At 38.0% G+C, this 20,406-nt stretch overlaps 3 protein-coding genes across 3 annotated transcripts; 1 reads left to right on the top strand and 2 right to left on the bottom strand.

The window, feature by feature from the left end:
- Nucleotides 1–6,385: 6,385 nt before the first annotated feature.
- LOC146474302 (uncharacterized) lies at nt 6,386–9,905 on the bottom strand. The gene has a single exon (XM_085117209.1). The coding sequence runs from the start codon at nt 9,265–9,267 to the stop codon at nt 7,813–7,815; it is 1,455 nt and encodes a 484-aa protein (XP_084973335.1). The 5' UTR covers nt 9,268–9,905; the 3' UTR covers nt 6,386–7,812.
- A 290-nt stretch (nt 9,906–10,195) lies between these two features.
- LOC146474301 (U3 small nucleolar ribonucleoprotein IMP3-like) lies at nt 10,196–12,228 on the bottom strand. Its single transcript, XM_085117227.1, has one exon. The coding sequence runs from the start codon at nt 12,226–12,228 to the stop codon at nt 11,581–11,583; it is 648 nt and encodes a 215-aa protein (XP_084973353.1). The 3' UTR covers nt 10,196–11,580.
- An 18-nt stretch (nt 12,229–12,246) lies between these two features.
- On the top strand, nt 12,247–20,278 carry LOC146474300 (diphthine methyl ester synthase-like). The gene is made up of 8 exons (XM_085117219.1): nt 12,247–12,381; nt 13,735–13,795; nt 15,029–15,092; nt 15,944–16,052; nt 16,895–17,015; nt 17,108–17,147; nt 18,686–18,789; nt 19,933–20,278. The coding sequence occupies exons 1-8, from the start codon at nt 12,247–12,249 to the stop codon at nt 20,136–20,138; spliced, it is 840 nt and encodes a 279-aa protein (XP_084973345.1). The 3' UTR covers nt 20,139–20,278.
- Nucleotides 20,279–20,406: the final 128 nt, after the last annotated feature.

Here is a 20,406-nt window from a genome sequence, read left to right as displayed (position 1 = left end):
GTCGATAAACTTGTTATTTATTTGTGCAATAACACGTGCCTTTCTGAGATCTTCGGACATCGTGGTTGAATCTCTTTTCGAATCGCACGTCTCGCATGCCTCGCACGGTGCGCTGCCTCGCATGTTGGTAAAACTCTCTGATTTCCGAGCCAGAATTGAACGAGCCAATGAAATTCAACATTAGTAGTCACGTAGTGGTTGTCACAAAATTCCAATAATATTCATGTTTTCGTTGTTTACATTTCATGTGTTTCCTTTGCATGTAGAAATTTAATCGTTTCTTTTTCATTATCTAAACTAGTTAGGGATATTGTTAATTATTTGTAGTCTTAATTCGTCGTATTTTATCAGTCAAAAAATGTCACTAGTGTATTAGTAGTTATTGTCTTAGGAAATAGGCCTTATCACGGTTTTCGACGCCATTTTGACGAGTAGGCAAAACAGTGTTTGTATGGAAATCCGATGTCAAATAATTTTCACAAAACATCGCTTCTGAAAAATTCACGAAATGGAAACTTTTGGCACTAGGAAAATGATTTTAAGAAAAAAATTGGAGGGATGTAGCTGTGCCAGAAAGCGTCCAGTCGTGTTTTGAACTTTCCATACATTTGTCTGTAAAGCGAACCAGCCGTGAACTGCTCTAAAAATAGCTCGCAGGAAAAAAAATACAGGGAAATGTATGGAAAGTTCATAACACGACTGCACGCTTTGGCACTAGGAAAAGGATTTTAAGGTTACCGTGTACCTTCAGGGGTGGCTTCAGTTAAACGGATATAGCGCCTCTCAGCTACATCACAGATACCCAAAAGCCTATATCAAATTAAAGCTTATAAAACTGGTTATTCAAATATTTTATTTTGTTTCCAAGAAAACAAATTCCCAGGTTTTCCGTAAAGTCGGAACTTGAAGGTCCAGATCGCCGTTAAAGAGTTCCAACTCAATACGATTTTTATATTTTGGAAGTTTGTTTTTTAAAAGCTTAAAAAACGTGTCGGGGGTTTCCTTAATTCGAGTTCGTTTAAAAGTTACAAAACATTTTCAAAACTGCGAGAAAACCATGCGGAGTGAACGCACGGAAATGGCTTTCAAGGAAAGAATTTTTAGAATTATCGAATTCACCGATACGTTTTTGTTGGTTATATATTTTTCTAGCACCAGGCCAAATTTTACTGAAATCGGCCAAATCATTGTTGAGTTTTAACTCTTGAAAGTGTCCCCTGCAAGCGAAAATTAAAGTTTGAGAAAACAGCGCTTGAAAAAAATTCTCGCTACACAAACAACATGAAACAAGCACCGCCCCCTAACAACAACAACAACAACAGTTTATTCAGTATTTCCATATGTATACATGGCATTACCGACTTAATAGAGCTATATAATATAAAATTATAGTTTGTATTTGAATAATTAAATTAACATTGATTGTCGTATTAACATTTATAAGCAGCGATTGTCCTACAGACAAAAGGATCAACGTTGTTAAAAGGAAACAAAATTTTTGAATTATTGTCTAGATCATTAAAATTTTGATATCTATGTCATTATAATAATGACAAGAAAATAAAAAATGTAGCTCGTCTTCAATCTCATTTAAATGGCAAAGAGAGCAGATTCTTAGATTTTCAGGTGTCTTGTTGTGCCTTCCAGTTTCTATTCGTAAATCGTGATTTCCAAGGCGAAATTTATTGACTTGTCTCTTGTGGAGTGTATTTTTTATTGGATCTAAAAAGTCAGTTTTGTGACAACCTTTTTGGAAAGTAGAGTAGAATTTCAGTTTTTTATTTAATTTCAATAAATTAAGTTGATGGTTGATTGAGGTTTTAGTAACAGTTAATCGAATATGTGTTTTAATGTTATTGAAATCGCTAACGTTTAAATTTGAAGAATTGCATAATGAATTAACTCTTTGCATTAGGCTCAGTTGGTTTTTGTCGGCCATTTCTTTTGAGAGGTAAAGACATTGTTTGGCAATGTTATCTTCTGGTAAGCTTTCCAAGTGTAACCAAAATTTAATAACATTTATGTCAATTATTCCTTTTATTGGTAATCTGCCGAGTTCATTTCTACATGCTATGTTTGGGCATTGCTTATTGACTCCTAAATAGAGTTTACAAAAATAGATATGTGTTCGTTCGATTATGTCTTTTTTCATTTCCTTTAATCATTTTTGTCATAAACTCCCCAAACCTCTGAACCGTACATGAGGATTGGTGGGAATAAAGAGTCAAATAACTTGTTGACAATGTCAGTTGGTAAGTTTGAGAAGTTTAGGTAACGGCGTGTTGCAAATATAGATCTTCTTGTTTTTTCTTTTAAAATTAATTTATTATCTCGAAAATTTCCATTTGATGAGAAATTGACACCAAGATAAGTGTAGTTACTGACAACTTCTATTTTTTCTTTCATCTCAAAATGGTGATTATTGAAAGTGGATTTTCTGAGTTTCTTTTGAAAAATCATGACTTTCGTTTTTTTGAGATTTATATTTAGTAACCAGTCATCACAGAACTTGGATAATGTATCTAGTGATCTTTGTAATCCTTCAGATGTGTTAGAAATCAGAATTAAATCGTCAGCATATAGGAGACAATTAAGTTTTGAACCGTCTGGTAATATGATTGGATCTGCATCCATTTTATCGAGAAGGGTAAGAATTTCATTCAAATAGAGGTTAAAAAGCATTGGTGAAAGAATACATCCTTGTCTAACACCATTTGCGTATTCAAAGTATTCTGTTCTTTGGAGTCCAATTTTAATAGAACATTTAGATTTTGAGCAAAGATTTTTAATTAAGCCGTAAAATTTACCTCCAATCTTATATTGTAGAAGTTTATAAAACAGGCCATCATGCCAAATTGAGTCGAATGCTTTTTTGAAATCAATAAAACAAGTGAATAGTTTTCCTTTAGTAGAATGTGTTACATGTTTATCAATCAATGTTCGAAGGGTGAAGATGTGGTCAGATGTGCGGTGGTTTGGCAGGAATCCAATTTGAGCTCTGTGTAAAATGTTACGTTCACTTAAATAGTGTTGCAGTCTGATATTCAGTACTGAAGTGAATAGTTTTCCAAGACAACTATTAATACAAATTCCTCGGTAATTTGAGGGGTCTAATCTGTTCCCAGACTTGTAGATAGGCGTTATAATACCTTGGCACCAAGATGTGGGGGAGAACCCACATTTTAGTATGAGGTTAAATAGTTTGCAAATTGCAACTCGGAGGTATTGTATTCCTGCCTTAACCATTTCATTGCGAATTCGATCAGAACCAGGAGTCTTTCTGGATTTTAAGAGTTTGGCCGCGGTTTCAATTTCTTTCAAGGAAAATGGATCATCTAAGTAGTTGTGAGTTTCTTTAAGTTCTTCTAATGTGGATATCTCATTTGTTAAGGAGCGGGTTGGATTTGGTTTCCCATGTAAATTCTTAAAATATGTGAAAAGGTTATCAATGGGTATTTCTTCTTCAGTTTTGTTAGGACGATTGTCTTCATTTATTGACTTTCGATAAGTCCAGAATTCGTGGTTGCCTTTATTATTGACAAGGTTTGTGATTTTCGAGTTAAGAAGAGCATTTTTCTTAAGTTTAATTAACTTTTTAAAATTTTTGTGAGCAGTGTGATATTCTTGCCTTAACACTTGGTTACATGGATCCCTATGTTTTCTGTTAGAGAGCACTTTTAAAGACTTTCTCGCTAATTTGCAATCGTTATCGAACCATCTTTTTGAGGGTTTGTTCCGTTGTATTTTCTTTCGATAAGATATTTTTAGGGAGTTTAATGAGATTTCATTTAATAGGTTAGTGAACTGTTCGGTTGCTAGTTCAACCCCTGCCTTATCTGATACAAAATCGGTTGGAATTCGTCCGTTTTTAGAGTATTGATAAAACTGTTGTGCTGAATCTATATTCCAGGTATACTGTTTCGGCAAAGGAAACATACTGTGTTTGGATTTAGGTTGAGACAAGTCTAATGAAGAGCATTTTATCGAGCACATGATTTGGGAATGGTCAGAGAATATGCACGGTGGTTTTACAACAAAACTTTCGATTAAGTTTAGCATTTCCTGGCTTGCCGTTATGTAGTCAACAGTGCTTATTCCTTGTGGTGAATGAAATGTATTTTTTCCGAAGGAGTCACCCTTTGTGCGGCCGTGCAGAATTCTTAAGTCACACGTTTTACAGATGTCTAGTAAGGCGTTGCCATGTTCATTTATGTGGTTATCAAAGTTTTTTCTCCTTTTAAAATCGGAGTCTGAAGGGATGTTGTCACCAGGGATATGGTGACAACTGTCGCTATCGATAAAATCTCTTGAGCAAGCAACCAGTTCTTGCATTGAAGTCACCTGCTAACAGTATATAACCGTCTTTGCTTAATTTGGCAATATCACCCTCAAGTTCATGGAAAATATCTAAATTGAAATATGGTGACTCCTTCGGGGGTATGTAGGCTGCACAAACAAATATATCTTTTTTCGTGTGAAAGAAATGCTTGTCTAGTTTACACCAAATATAATCAGCGTGATAAGAGACGAGTGTAATTCCTTGCTTTAGGTTATTTTTGAACCCAAGTGCGATTCCACCAGAGAATCGTCCATGTTTTTTCATGCGGTGTTTTTTGGCAGGTATTGTAAACAGATGAAATCCAGGAATTGACAATTCTTCATTTGACCATGTTTCCGTCAATATTATGAGATCATTGTTTTTGAAAGAGCACAAGAAATTGTCATTTGATAATTTATCTCCTAAATAAAATTTTTTTGATAATCCATGCACATTCCAACAGCTCAAAGAAAAAGGTTTCGAGCTATCGGTAAACATAGGTTAACGCCTTTATGGGAAATTAGCCAATCATTTTGCAAGCTACTTTTTCTTTCGGTCACCTCCTGTGAAAATTTTCTCGCAGTTTTGCACGTACTCGCGTTCCAGAGTAATCAATTCCTTCACCATTTTGTTGGGTATCTGCGGTGTTTGTTGTACGCGCACGTCGATTTTGTAATCTGCAATGATTATGGGAAAAACAAAATAGGGACTGAAGCCGACCTCATCAAGCAAAGCTGTTGGGCCGAAGCAGAAGCGGCTGAGGCTGGTAAAATTATCAGCACAAAGCGCTACGGAATTATCGGGCAACCACCGTAACCGCATGCATTGTCTCAGTCAAAACGAAAATTCTTGCTACTCCTCAGTCGAAAAGCCGGCGAATACATCTATTCGAGCTAAATATTGTTAAGAATTGCGAAGTTTCGAAATTGCTTATCGAAAGTTCGGGTGAAAATTCGCTCTTGAATGAACGTCCCAAATTGTTAATGCTGCAAATAGGAAACAAGTATCCGTTTGACGCTTGCAAGAAAACGTTTAAACGGAACCGTTTAAAAGAGTTGACTCCGGTTAACGCTTTGGAAATTACCGTAATACAGTAAGTCTTTGTGAAAACGCTACAAGCAAAAGCGGCGACTTTCCCTTTACTAGTTAGCTTATGGCGACTGCCGACGTGAGAAAAGATCATGCTAGCGTTATTTTCCAATTGTTGTTTTGTTCTGTTTCCGCTTGCCGAGACTTGTAAGTTTTACGCACCCGAACACAAGTGATCTGAAAACGTTCAGCCGCAAGTAAAAAAAAAAGGATGTTCATGAAGCGCGATTCACGGACTTTACCTACTTTAAAGTGTAGCTTAAAGCTTTTGTCTTCTTTTATGTCAGTGTCGTAGTCGAACAAACGCAAGTTCTTCCACTAAATACAGGATATTCAAAGTGCGAGAACGTGAAGGATTCAAGACTATAGTTCGCGCAATTATCGCAATGGGTGGGTTACACGGCAGCATTTTCCATACATTTGTCTGTAAAGCGAACCAGCCGTGAACTGCTCTAAAAATAGCTCGCAGGAAAAAGATACAGGGAAATGTATGGAAAGTTCAGAACACGACTGCACGCTTTCTGGCACAGCTACAACCCTCAAATTTTTTTCTTAAAATCCTTTTCCTAGTGCCAAAAGTTTCCAATTCATGAATTTTTCAGAAGCGATGTTTTATGAAACTTATTTGACATCGGATTTCCTTACAAACACTGTTATTTCAAGCCTGTTTGCCTACTCGTCAAAACCGTGATAAGGCCTATAGTGTGTGTGCGGATGACGTCACAAAATTACTGGCGGCCATGTTGGAGGACTTACGTAATCAAAATGGCGACTGAAACAACAGGGGTTGAGCCTCTGATGCTCTCAAATTATAGCGAAAATCTTGAAGGCAAGGTAAAATATAGGTATCTCGATAAAATTTCTGAGATTGGTATAGATCCGCTTCTCATCCCAGCTAAAACGTTGAGCGAGAAATGCCTTCCACCAGTTGAATCCATGGATTTAAAACTTACTTTCGTATCTTATGCTCGATACTAGATTTATTCCAACGCACAATTTAAAGCTTACAGAAGCCTTCAAGCTTACAACCAGATGGTTAGTGGCTTCATTTCCAGTGTCCTTGGATGTATGATTAACAAGAGGTTTGTGGTGTTGGCCAAAGTAAGACATTCGCAGAGACTGAATGAACCACTAGTGCAATTGTGGATTATAACAAACGAATAAGGTACTGTGATGTCAGCACATTGTGCAGGGTGTATGGCTGGCCTGGGTGAGTGTTGCTCACATATAGCAAGTGTACTATTCTATCTTGAAGTTGTCACCAGACAAAACGGAAGGTTAGCGTGTACGCAGGTTAAGTGTGGCTGGATTTTGCCAAGTTATGTTGAAAAGGCTGATTACGCCAGAGTTAATGACATCAACTTTTCCTCAGCAAGAAAACTGAAGGCAGCCTGGAGAAGTCTTTAAACGATCTTAGTTTGTGCGACAAGAATGATAACAGTGATCAATCCTCTATAGGGATAAGAGAATCACCTACAGTACAGGGGTCAGTGCAGCAACCAACTAAGGATGAACTTGAACAGTTGTACAGTTCTCTCAATGAATGCAAAGTCAAACCTGTTTGTCTTAGTTTAGTAGAAACATATGCAGATGAATTTATTTCAAAACGAGAGGGATACCATCTATCCGAGATTTATTTGATGAGAAATACATAAACCTTAATTATACTGAGCTACTAGAACAGTGCTACAAAGTTGAAATAAGCCTCACAAATGAGCGAATAGAAATAATTGAGAAAGAAACCATAAACCAAGCAAAAAGCAGTGCTTTCTATCATCACAGGGCTGGACGAATTGGTGCATCTCAATGGCGTGCAGCATGTCACACTGATCCTGCACAGCCATCACAATCTCTTATCAAAACAATTTGTTATCCCGACGTGTTTAACTTCCCTTCTGCAGCTACAAGGCATGGCTGCAAACATGAAGAGTTGGCAACAGTGGCAATCGCTGAATATGAAAAGCAGATGAAGGCATAACATAACAACTTTAAAGCAGTCAAGTGTGGTACATTCATAAACAAAGATTACCCATTTTTGCATGTCACTCCCGATTTCATTTGTTCCTATGACTGTTGTGGCCTTGGGTTGGGTGAGGTTAAGTGTCCCTACTGCATTGATGCGAAAGAGTTTGACTCTTATGTCAAACGTGGCAATGTTTACAGTGATCTTGAGAGTTTTAAAATTTTCAACATTAATCTAAGTTTGTTGAAATTAAAAGATGTTTAAAATACCTTACAGCAATATTTCTGATATCTGATAAAATAAGGGACAATGTCAATCAGGACATTATAGCATTGCATTAATGTTATGACCCTAGAATTATGAGCATTATCAATTATTTTTTCAATAAGTGTACCAAATTGAAATGCAAAGCCATGTTTAGTTCACTTACAAAGAGTGAGTTTTAGTCAAATGGTATGATTGGAGGGCACAGATTCACTAATGCAGAACATACCCTGATGATTCTATCAATCAAAGGGGTTTCCTTCTCTTCTTTTTTCCTGCATGTGAGGTAATCTGTAGGTAATGTACTTTGCAAAATAGTGTATTTTTGTCTCAAAACTCCAATCACCCTTTCAACATGTATTCTTACGTTTGCAATTTTTCTTGTCTTCTCCACATCGATTGGATCTAACTGACTTTTCCCTTTGGTAAAAGCAGGGATATTTAAGCTTGCCTGGTAGTACCATACGCTTTCATGGACAAGAACTAAGTCTCCAGGCAACAAGTTTGTAAGGAAACCAGAGTTTTCAGTTACAAACTTATCTGATGCCCTACCACCCCATGCTTTACTGACAAATGAAATTGATCCTTGGGGGGTAATGCCAATGAGCACCTTAACGGTGTTGTGGTGCTTATAATTAGAAAATGTTTGTGCCCTTGCCAGCAAATTGGTAGGCCTGTCAATGAAAATCTCAAAACAGTCGATAATCACAGTTGTTTTTAGACCAAATGCATCTATGAAACATTTCGACATGGTTTTCTGAAGGTCTTTGCACTCAGGCCACACTATCAAAGGAGACAAGCGAATATCCATTACCTCGATCCATGAATTGAAGACTCTTGAAACAACAAATCGAGATACACCAAACCGATAGGCGAGATCCTGGTGAGGTACGTTTAGCCGTAATTTCATAAGGACCATAATAAATTCTTGAAACTTGCTTAAGCGAGCACGGGAGAATTGCCTAGTTGCGTGAGGAGCAATAAAGGAAAATGTTTTTATCAAAATCTCGTATGAAGGCAATCCAGTGTAAAATTTGACCTTGTCATCATCATTACAAAAATACTCTTCATCATAAACTTGTCCTGGCGCCCCCTGCCGACCAGCTAGACAGGCAGATTCGTCTGTATTTGTGGCAACATGTTTTAATTTTAACTCTCTCATATCAGCTGTAACATCGTCGATGTCATCAATTAACGCTTCAACTGGCTCGCTAGCCTCCTCCAGTTTCATAGCTTTCACTTTTTCCTTTTCTTCTCTTTCGGCTTTACGTTTTCTGCGCTCCTTGATTCTGGCACTACGCTCCAGATTAGCTTGTGATTTTGCTGTTTCGTCGATTGATTTTTTCTCGTGACCAAGGTGCACAATTGGGATCCAATCGGGATTGAATCTATCCCAAAGTTGGGCTGCTCTGCCACTGATAAAATGTTTCCCACAAACTCTGTCGTTTTCTAAAATCTTTTCTGTCAAGTCATCTCTGCTGATTGCCGCTAACCAAAGAGTACGTCTTTCTGATGACAATCTTTCCGTTTGTTCTCCTTGGTTTGTTAAAACTTTTGGAACACGGCAAAACGCTACATTCGGACACTTGTCGCTTTTGTTCCCACAACCAACAATTAAACAAAACGACGGCATTATATCAACAAGACCAATTCACACTCTAGTTTGATCGTTCGAAGGCTGCTTGCACTGAAACGCGCGTGGATCAAGGCAATTTTTCTCATAGAAACCATTTAAATTCGAATAAAAAAATTCAGGCAGACAAATTGTAGCGTGCAATCAATGAACCGAGACAAATCGCGCAGAGATACGCCGTGAGACTGGTAGATTTTACAATTTTTCGTCATGATTTCTTCACTCGTAGTCATGTCGAAAATGAAAATGTGCCCAATTTATAAGAAACTGTTGCACTAAAACCAATTTTTATTAGTTTCACCGATTTTCAACACCGGGATCATGTTTTCAAATTTAAAAGTAATCGGGCCGACAAAACAAAGTGAGCGGAATAATCGGTTTTAGAAATTGAAAAAACTAGGGCTCAAAAAATCGATATAAAGGGGCTTTGTGGTTGAAATATACCTTAAATGACAAAAGGGCACTGTAAATTAGCTACCTTTCCGATTTTAATTCACAAGGAAGGAAAGGAAAATGCGAGGTATATCTTGAAAGCACTTGCGATGTCCGCACTCTGAATGGTAAACACAGGGAAAACCCATCAAAGTGGTCCTCCAACATGGCGGACGGTAAATCAAGGGTCACGTGTCCGCACACACACTATACACCGAATGTCAAAGAACGACTGTTCACAGATTTGAGTCTTTGAGCACTGGGAAACTCCACACTGAGGTTTAACTCAATTAACTTTAAGCGCTGTGTTCAAAGGGAATTAAAGACTTTCTTCCGTAGCAGTCACAACATTTATAATTTGGCCGCCATATTTTTCGCTTCTGATCGGGTGCTACGCGGCAGGGCCTGGGAACTACAAACAAACAGCCCGGGTCGAGATTTAAAAGGAAACTAGCTGCCTTGTGCACGCAGCAATAAAACAACTAGACAAAATAAGTAAACGTAACGCATAATTTTATTGTTTCTACAGAATTTTTTTTTTAGACCTGACTCATTGACTTATTGACTCATGACTCATTGACTCATTAATACTTTACACTCCATTTGAGTGGACCCTCCTCAGGTTACTGACAGATCGAGGTTTAATTGTTAAATGGTAAAGATTCACCCGTGACATGTTGTTAACTGGTTCTTTTTGATTAGGTTGTGTGCTGATACAGTTGTCAAGTACCATTCCACTCTACACAAGCAGCTCAAGACACTTCATAAAAATGTTCTGACATCACTCTTCCTGCACAGAAGACTGCAAGCTATTGGCAAGGTGTAACTTAAGGCTAGATTGGACAGTCTGGAATCCTGTATCCACAGTAATACAGGAAAATTTATAAGCATTTAATTAACATCTGAAGAATTGGAATGAGTCCATTGCTTTATATGAGAAGATGCTTCCATTAATAGCTTGCACTCTAAACTTTACAATAATAATGTTGTCATTTGGTGAAAAATCTGAATGCTTCCACCTGCCAAATGCTTCCAAAGGCCTTAAATTTGTAATTTTAACTAAGTATTTTTTAAATGGATTAGTATCATGATGCTCTGTATTGTATACAACATTTCTTGATTTTACATCATAATTGCTGCCGTGTTGTTCTGTTAGATCCACCAACATTACTACCAGTGGTATTATTGTCATTGAATCTTTTGTTATAGATCAGGACCCGGTTGTTCAAAAGATGATTAACGCTAATCCACAATTTAAAGTTAATCAAGATTTTTATCTCGCTTGTTAAATACGTTTCTAAGAGCTAATTTTAAGCTAATGGTAAAGAAAGTCTAAGTCAAAACTGAGGGACAAGAATCTTTTTGAAGAATCTTTCTTGGTTAGTAATTAAACTCGAATCAAAGTTCATGTTAATCCAGGATTAACTTGAACAACTGGGCCCAGCTGTTTATTTTGGTTTTGTTTCCAGAGTTACTTGTTCTTGATACTGTGAGGAAAGAAAAGTACTTATTTTCAACTCTCGGCTATAAGCTGAACCACCTTCTTTGGAAAAAAATGTTCAAAACCAAGTTTAAATTTTAGCGGCAAAATTCATTCTTATCTCCGGAAAGAAAAAATTAAACGTGAAGGTTTTAAATTTGGAGCTTTTGCTTCTATCACAGAAGCTCCATCACCGAAATGAAGTGTAAAAATGGCTTGGCTTGTTGGCAAATAAATCGGCATAATTATACAACAGCAAATGAGACAATCTTCCTCGCACTCTCTCGTCCTCAAATGACGTTCCCATTCTGTTATGTTGCTAAATCAGCCTAATAGATGCGATCGTTTCCAGAGTATGAAGCAACCAGGGCTAGTTCTACCCAGTCCACCTCAGTTGAGTTTCATGAAAAGTCAAAGTCATCCCTCATGTCACTGTACTCCATCACATGTTTCCTTATTTTCGACGTGTCCGTCCAAGTGACAAAGTCTTCCATGTTCCTTGTAACCAGAAAAGCAGGGTCCATAATCACCTCAGGACCTACTCTCACATGGCCCTGCTCGATGTATTTGACTGCGTCTCTGATGGCCTGTGCCATTCGCAAACGCACCATCACAACTCCCAGACGGCGCCGACAAAGTGCAGATGCACTCAACTTCTCACATAGAGACAAACTCTTTTTAGACGTTATCAAACCGAGCGAGTACAGTTTTTCCAATAACTGTTCAGTGGCTTCAGCTCGAAATGGATCCTTGGAATCGAGTTGTTTGATTTTGTTTGCGAGAGAAGTCACAAGACCGCACACTTTGTTATATTTCGTATAATCTTCCCTCCTCTGTATATGGTACTTTCGAAGGATTTTCACTTCGCGGATGTTATTGTCGCTTTTCCAAGATATGAAGTCAACCTTCTTAAGAAGTTTCTTCTCGTGAAACTTTAGTTTACGCACCATTTTTCTCAACACGAGGAACAGGACAATAGAAACCCAGTCCTTTTCTATCGAAGGAACCAGCAGGTACTTGATGTAAGCTGACGTGTTGTGTCCGTTCATGTAAGTCAAAAAGCAGGTATGTTGTACCTTGTGGGTCTCGGACTGGGTGATGCAAAAGATATCACAGTAAAAGGACTTGAAATAGTCAGGAAAGCAGATTTCGTCTTCCTTGAAGCATATACATCAATCCTTTGTGTAGGACAGCAAGTACTGGTAGGTAAAAAGCTTTACACTATGAAAACGCTTACAAACTCACCATGAGTTACATCTAAATAATAAAACAAGAAGTCTCTACCCCATCCCCAAGGTAAACAGACAACGATCAACGAGCATGATTTTTAAATTTTCTTCCTGTTTGATAATGAATTAAATGTAACTGGAACATGTTTATAAAACCGCTCGCCAAGATCTTTATTTAAAATATGAAATCTGGAATTTAATTTGAAGCCAGCAGAGGCACCCCACCGGTCCATCCCACCCCTGGTTAGGAAGTAATTGGGGGACTTGGGAAAGGGAAGAAGAATGCCCGCCCCTCTCCCCAGTGCCCCCCGCTGCCCCCAGGTAAACAATACCCCATTTAATGGGGATCATCCAGCCTACAGAGTATGGCAGAACTTAATAAGATTTCAAGCATGAAAAGGCATTTTACTGCCATGCACCAAGTACTATACAATATGATCTTCAAAGTTACCCATGTGCATGGACATGTGCAGGTTGCTACACTTCAGTTTATAACCTGGTTAGAGATCTACATGTTCACAAAATTATCCTAAAGATATATTAAAGGAAAAGTCATCTGAATCATACTCCTTCTTCCGTATAATGTCCATACAGTAATTGCTGCTATTTTGAATTTTTTTCTTAAAACATTATTATTATTTTATTAATTTTTTACGGAGACTGGGAAACCAGTGGTGCTCAGGGGGCCATAGCCCCCACCCCTCCCCTGCCTGCCTTCAACAATTTTTAGGAGAAGTATTCACCATTGCCAACTTGCAGTGCATACCTGAAGTAATTGAAAACTTTAGCCCACAATTGTGATATGTGGAAAATCAATCAAAAGCTGTTAACACTATAAAATGATTGCCTTAAAACAAGTGTAGAATCAGATGTTTGTGGTAGAATTGTTGGGAACCAAATGCAATCAAAAAAGTTTGACTCTTGGCTTTTGATTACATGTAAATCTGGGTCATAGAATTTTTCCCAGGCAGACAATCCATCAGAGACCTTACAGAAAGCAATTAGCATGCCAGCTGCTTGTGGACAACATAATGGCAAACAGATGAAGGATGTACATTGTAGTAACACTTACTGTAGTCGTATTAGTAGTAGTAATACATTCTCCATTTTCATTCCGTTTTCATCATCAGTTGTCCATAAGCCCCATAACAGCTGAGTTTTTATTATAAACAAAACATGAATTTAGACCCCTCATCAAACAGGATTGCGCCTCTGCAGGAAAGTACAACTCAAAAGCAACTTACCTAATAGGCAAACCAGTATTTGCAAATCATAAAACATTGCTTGTCTGTGAATAATGGATTTTTTTGTTAAAATTTATTTCAGGAGGAATTTTATGGATGCAAAATACAGTTAGCTGACAGGGAAACTGTGGAGCAAAATTCTGGTAGCTTAATTAATGTTCTGTACATACCTCTTACTAACCTCATTTTCTCGGTTGGTACTGTTTGGTACACACCAAGCTTTTTCCCATTGATTGATGGCCCATGCGTGAAGTGTGCGGGCCATAAATCAACAGGGAAAAAATGACGATCCATAACTTACATTACAGACCGAGAAAATGAGGTTAGTAATATTTTATTAGATCTCTGAGGTCAATTGGGTGCACGGGAAAGGAACAACTTTCCAATTTAGAAGGCTGTACAGTGAAGTATAGCCCATAAAATTGACCAATCACACTGTGGGTACTAACTGAGAGATATGATAACATGAACCAGTGTTGATCATTGGACTTTTATTGGCATAGGAAGATGTTGGTATGACCTCAGGTACAATTCATGATTATATACTTGTCAACTTTTTCTGAGTCAAATGCGTGGATTTTTGTCCCGTCATGACCGGGATTTCCGAAAACGTCCGAGCCACTTCCGAAGATTTCCGACGATTTTTCAAAGACTTACGAATGTTGCCGAAATGCCCGAAGATATTCCGATGACCTTCGAACACGTTAATATGATTTAAACGGATTGTAGACATTTGAAAGCTTTTGCGATTGTTATAAAGGGCAAAGAAATAATACATATTAACAAATGTGAAATGAAATGAAGTTTGTTTTAAGAACAGTTCGTGCGGATTTGTGAGTCACGCGTGAGAAATTGTCCTCGATGCGTGAGATCGATGTGTTAAGTCCGCAAACATGAGACTCACGCATAATGCATGAGAGTTGGCAGGTATATGATTACTGCAAGAGATCTTGAATTAGCTTAGCTCTCAAACAAGGCTAATTTGGGAATAAATTTCAAAAGAACATGATTGTATGTGTTATGTTTGCCTATTTGCAGACGATTTTTACTGCTAAAGTTTGCATACAATAGTGTAGCTGAGTGATTTTCCAGGATCTCTGGAAACCTTTGAAAGACTTCAGATTCTTCAGAAATCTTTAGAAGTTCAGAGTTCTAAATTCTTTGGCCCAGCTGATCATGAAAGGGGCAATCTTCAAAGGACACAATTTGACCTTATTGGTCTTTGGAAATCCTCAGGAGATTTACGTCTAACTCTGATGACATAGAAACATAATGAGTACTATGTGGAGTAGGAGGGATTCATTGTAGCCCTATCATTTAGTCAATCAGAATCAGTTATTTTGTTAAATGTTATTTTGTTCATAATTTCTTGTCAGATCTCATTCTGGAGCATGCCAAGGACAAAGATGTTGCCTTCTTAGTCGTTGGAGATCCTTTTGGGTGAGCAAGTCATAACATGCATATTTTTACAACATACAACTGTACAAATTTGTTTTTTCACCTGTACGTACTGAAACAATGTGCTTTCAAAGGTCTCCACTCTTTGTTTTTGAAATTGTGTGGATTGTGGGTTTTTCAATTTTGTGAGTCACATATCGTTTTATGAGACAGTAACATTTTGTTTGTGTACCAAGTCTTAAAATTTCAAGATTAGTTAATTCGTGCAAGATAACTAATATGGCATAACTTACACTTGCTAATTATCAACCCATCAAAACAGCCATTTTTTTTTCTTGAACAGGGTCTAAAAGAGCTAAAAGGTGATTAACAAGATTTCTGTCTCAGGGAACAATATAATGGGTACACTAATACAGCTAAGGTATACCCCAGATGGCGGTACTCAAGGCGGTGTGCAAGTGAGGTCAGATAGGCCCAGATAGTAACCCCAAAATATCCATTCTTGTCTAATTTATATAAAATCATTAAATTAAGGCTGTGCCAAAATCTGTACCCAAAAAAGTCCAACAGAACATTTCTTAGTGAAAAAAGACCCAGACACTAGTCTGTAGTGTCTTAAACCCAAGCGAGGTCTTTGTACCTTGTTTGGTTTGACAAGAAACTTAATTTGCTCCACAATGCCTCTCTTCACCCTGCAGGGCGATGAATCAGTAATGGTAACACAGTGCTAGGCGTAACTCTGTGTTTGGCTCATCTCCCAACCAAGGGGGAGTAAGGATGTTCCTAATTCAGTTGCTTTATGTTACAGAGTGGGTTTAAAGTTCAGGCCGTGTGCAAGGCCACCTTTGGCTTGTGTGCAACTTCTTCTTATTTTTCTCTGATGTTGTCCTCAGGGCCACAACTCACACTGACCTTGTGTTACGAGCTCACCAGTTAAATATCCCTTACCATGTGATCCACAATGCTTCCATCATGAATGCAGTGGGATGTTGCGGACTACAGGTAGTTGTTACTATCTAATAGAGACATATGGTTTGCTCATACTCAGACCTCAGCAGTTTTAAGAACATGCTTTTGAGACTATACACTATCTGCTCTGGGATAAAGTTTATTGAAACTGTGTGGTTAAAGAGGCACTGGATTCACAAAAGATTTCAGCACAAGAGCCACTTGGTACCACAGTAGACCCCAGAGGGATAAGAGTGTAGGCTGAACAATGAGGATTTAAATCCTTATCACTTAAACACCCAAAGAGACAATTGAAATGTGCCATTATCACCACCAACCATAGTGCTACTTAAATAAATTGATACACAGCCTGTTCACACCATTTCCCAAATGAAGACTAGTTGTACAGTTGCTGAAACATGAGTGTGGCCAATGTGGGAGCCAGCGAGTCAGCGAGCCAAACGTGCGAGCCATGCGAGCCATGGGAGCCAAACGTGCGAGGCATGCGAGGCAGACGTGCGAGGCACGAACAAAACATGCGAGGCTTGCAAGGCATGAACAGCCCCCAACATAAATGCTAACCGTTAAGCTAACCGGGGAGCTATTTAAGCTAACCTGAGTGCTATTTAGGCTAACCGGAGTGCTTTCTAGGCTAACCGGAGTGTTTTTTAGGCTAACCTGAGTGCCTCGCACGTCTGCCTCGCATAGCTCGCTTGCTCGCTGGCTTGCAGATTGTCAAGACCCCTGAAACATCGCGATGAACACCTATCCTACACAATAATATTATTGTTAGGCTAACAACTAACTTTGAGCTATCATACCTGTTGCATCAACAAAGCAACCAGTTCAAATTTCTTATGTATTGTTGTCTATTTAATCTTAACTTTCACTTGCAGTTATATAATTTTGGAGAGACAGTATCTATAGTACTTTGGACTGACACCTGGAAACCAGACAGCTTTTATGATAAAATTGCATCAAACAGAAAACAAGGCCTCCATACTCTCTGCTTATTAGGTAAATGTTCAACATTCCAATTCCTTTTAATCAAGAGGTTGGTTATTGCATATGTTTTACATTTTAGTTATTTGACTTTTTCTTTTCTGCAGACATTAAGGTGAAGGAGCAGTCTGAAGAGAATTTAATGCGGTGAGCCACGCAACAACTATTTATTGATCATTTTCACATAACATAACATAACATAACATAACATAACGTAACATAACATAACGTAACATAACATAACATAACACAATATTTATTCAAGATGAGGAAAATAAAATTATAAAACAGCACCAGTTTTAAAAATTTAGTATGCTTCACCTTTGCCTTATGTTTAGAAGTAGCAAAAATTAATAAACATAACACCCTGCTTTCAGCATTGATGCTGTAACTAAAAAAACTAACTTGGTATCGGTGGCCCCAGCAGTAAATTAATCTTGACCGAATATTTGATTTCCACTCCCCCACCAAGGCAGCACCATAGTTTCTTAAGAAACTACCCCCCCCCCCCCCCCATCCAATAATTTTGAATTTTTGTTTGTTCTGAGATGGGTATGTGTTTTACAAAAAGATTCCGTTTTGTGTGTGTCTGTACTCTGATAATGCACAAATGAAGTCAAAACGTGGTAAGAACATCGGACAGTTTTGCTTTCCTGTGAAAATTTGCCTATGTTTGTCCGCTACTTGCCAAAACAGTTTGAAAAACTTTGTTAACCAGTCACTCTGGCTGGACTCAATCTAGACTCTGATCACTTACTTAATTGCCTGATTTCATACCGTGGGGGTCTGGGTACCAGTCTTTGTATTATGGGATATGGGACTCAACACCCACATAGCCAGAAAGAGCACATCGAACTTTACAACATTCTCAAGTTTGGTGTTAATCAAGCTAATATTAGGTGAGATACAGCCATTCAAAAACTTAAAAAATTTACTAAGAAATGTATGGAACGCCGGACAAATCGTCCGTCACGTCCGGCGTTCCATACATTTCTTAGTAAAATTTGGAGTTTTTGAATGGCTGTATCTTTCTTAATATTAGCTTGATTAACACCAAACTTGAGAATGTTGTAAGGTTCGGTGTGCTCTTTCTGACTATGTGGGTGTTGAGTCCCATAACCCATAATACACAGACTCGTACCCAGACCCCCACAGTATGAAATCAGGCAATGATGTCATTTGTATATCTATACTCTAATCATAAGCTCCACTACACCAATCAAAATGCGAGGTTTACACTGTTTATTGGATAATTTTGGTTTGTTCCAAATAAGCTATAGATCTGTTGTTTTAGCCAAAAAGGAGGTTAAACTTTAACAGCATTCAGGTCTGAAATAGGATATGAAAATTTAGGTCAGCACTCGGAACTTACTCAAAATAGAGATACAGAGGAGATCCTAATTACCGGTAGTTGGCTCCTCCACCCAGCCTTTCTGAAAGTAGGGATGGGGGATAGTGATGGGGAAAGACAACCCATGATGGGTACCAGGTAACTGAGAAACCTAATGAACTTGCCTTACCTTGAAACAGTAAGAACCCAGGAGGGAAAATCCATTTTTCTACTGAGGGAGGGGTGTGAGTGAAGCTTACATTTCTTACCAATACAAAATCAAGTCACCCAAAGGCATCCATAACAACTGTCCTGCCTTTGATGACCTCAGAAGTGATTGTTTGAATGTTTTCAGTGGAAAAAAGGTTTATGAACCACCGCGCTACATGAGCGTGAATGAGGCTGTCAGACAGTTGCTGGATGTTATCAAGACCAGGGATCTGAAAGGAGAACCACCAGGTACAAACAATCTGTAACATGGGAGCAAACAAAACAAACCAGACAATAGGACATCAGCTTTACCTGACCCCATTTCCCTCTAGAGTATCTAAACACAGACAGAAGCTCAAAAAGGAGTTGGAATGTGAAATACGCGCTCACAGAGGGCAAATATTCATGTTTGGGAAGTACCATATTTGGAAAACGTGTGTATTCTAATCAACCCATTGATCAATAACTTTCAGCTAGAAAATTTAGCTAATTTTTAATTCACATTCTCAATTCTCATTCCCCATTTCTGTCTTTGTATTTTCTATGAACTTGTATTTGTAATTTGTAATTTTTTTAATCTACAGGGCTCCACTGAATATTATTATTGTCATCATCATCATCATCATCATCATCATCATCATCATCATCGTTTTCATTATCATTATCATTCTAAATGCAATGATTAAGAAGGACGAATTATACTTAACAAAATTAACGTCAACTCTCTTTGATTTGTGATTAATTTGCTATACTTTTGATTATTCTTTGAACTTGTGATGGTAACGTGATTGTTACATAAATATACTGGGAAAAAACAAAAACAAAGCGCGAACTTTCCCTCGGAAACTACGTCACAATTATTATAATAAAGCAATTTGATTGGTTTATTTATTAGTTTGTTATTCATTTTCCAAATATGGTGCATGTGAGTTTGAATCTTCGAATGCTTTTGTAAACAAAAGATATCGGGGATACACGTTTCAACTCTTATGGGTTTCTGATACACGGATTTTTTTTCTTTTTTCAAATTTCTATTTGTTATACTTTTCGAAAGCAAACAGGTTACAAACTGAAGAAAGTACTGCCCAAAAGCTTTCTATTAAGTGTTTGGACATCAAAAGTTAGAACCACCTTCAGTTGACCTCTTGAGTACAATAAACAGTACTGTTCAATAGCGTTGATTTGGTCACACATGAGTACAAACTACAAACTAATCAACAGACACCTAATTAACAAATTGATTCTGGACAGTCATTTAGCACTCTACTGCTGGATTGCTTGCATTGAAACAACCATAATTGTATTTCCTTGAACAAAGTCTTAGGAGCTTATTTCAACATCAATTCACTGGCTTTCAATGGCGTGCTGAAAATTGTGATATCTTTTTGTTAGCGTACACAGAGTCATCAATTGCAGTGGGACTGGCACGAGTCGGTTCAGCCAATCAGCAGATAGTATGTGGGAGTATGAAGGAGCTGTTGTCACATGACCTTGGTCCGCCCTTACACTCGCTTGTAATTCCTGGACACTTACATTTTATTGAAAAAGACATGCTGAGGATATTGTCACTGGATCCAAGCATACTAGATGAAAGCTGACACACTGAAGAAGCGAACAAACAAGTCTATCAATTGAACGAACTAAAGAGCCTCTAACTCCATATCATTGCGGCAAATGACAGGAATGTGCGGTAGAAAGTTTTAACAAGGGAAAAAAGGAATTAAATGGCATGAGTGCACATACTGTTGTTCCTTTGTAGTAGAATAGTTTGCCTCATGCTGTACTGCCTATCCTTCTTCAGAGGCCATTCACTTTTAAACGAACTCAATGCACGGAGCACCTGTGTCCCGTTGGAGATGTCAAGTA

The sequence above is a fragment of the Pavona decussata genome, unplaced genomic scaffold (assembly GCF_977016875.1).
Source record: "Pavona decussata unplaced genomic scaffold, jaPavDecu1.1 SCAFFOLD_90, whole genome shotgun sequence".
Lineage (NCBI taxonomy): Eukaryota > Metazoa > Cnidaria > Anthozoa > Scleractinia > Agariciidae > Pavona > Pavona decussata.
Note: the sequence above shows the minus strand (reverse complement) of the source record. Positions and strands in the feature narration are given on the sequence as shown.

Coding starts and splice junctions, on each gene's coding strand:
- LOC146474300 (XM_085117219.1), top strand. CDS start 12,247: ATGTTGTACCTTGTGGGTCTCGGACTGGGTGATGCAAAAGATATCACA. Junction 12,382..13,734: donor GTGTAGGACAGCAAGTACTG/GTAGGTAAAAAG, acceptor AATTTATTTCAG/GAGGAATTTTATGGATGCAA. Junction 16,053..16,894: donor TGGGATGTTGCGGACTACAG/GTAGTTGTTACT, acceptor TTTCACTTGCAG/TTATATAATTTTGGAGAGAC.
- LOC146474302 (XM_085117209.1), bottom strand. CDS start 9,267: ATGCCGTCGTTTTGTTTAATTGTTGGTTGTGGGAACAAAAGCGACAAG.
- LOC146474301 (XM_085117227.1), bottom strand. CDS start 12,228: ATGAACGGACACAACACGTCAGCTTACATCAAGTACCTGCTGGTTCCT.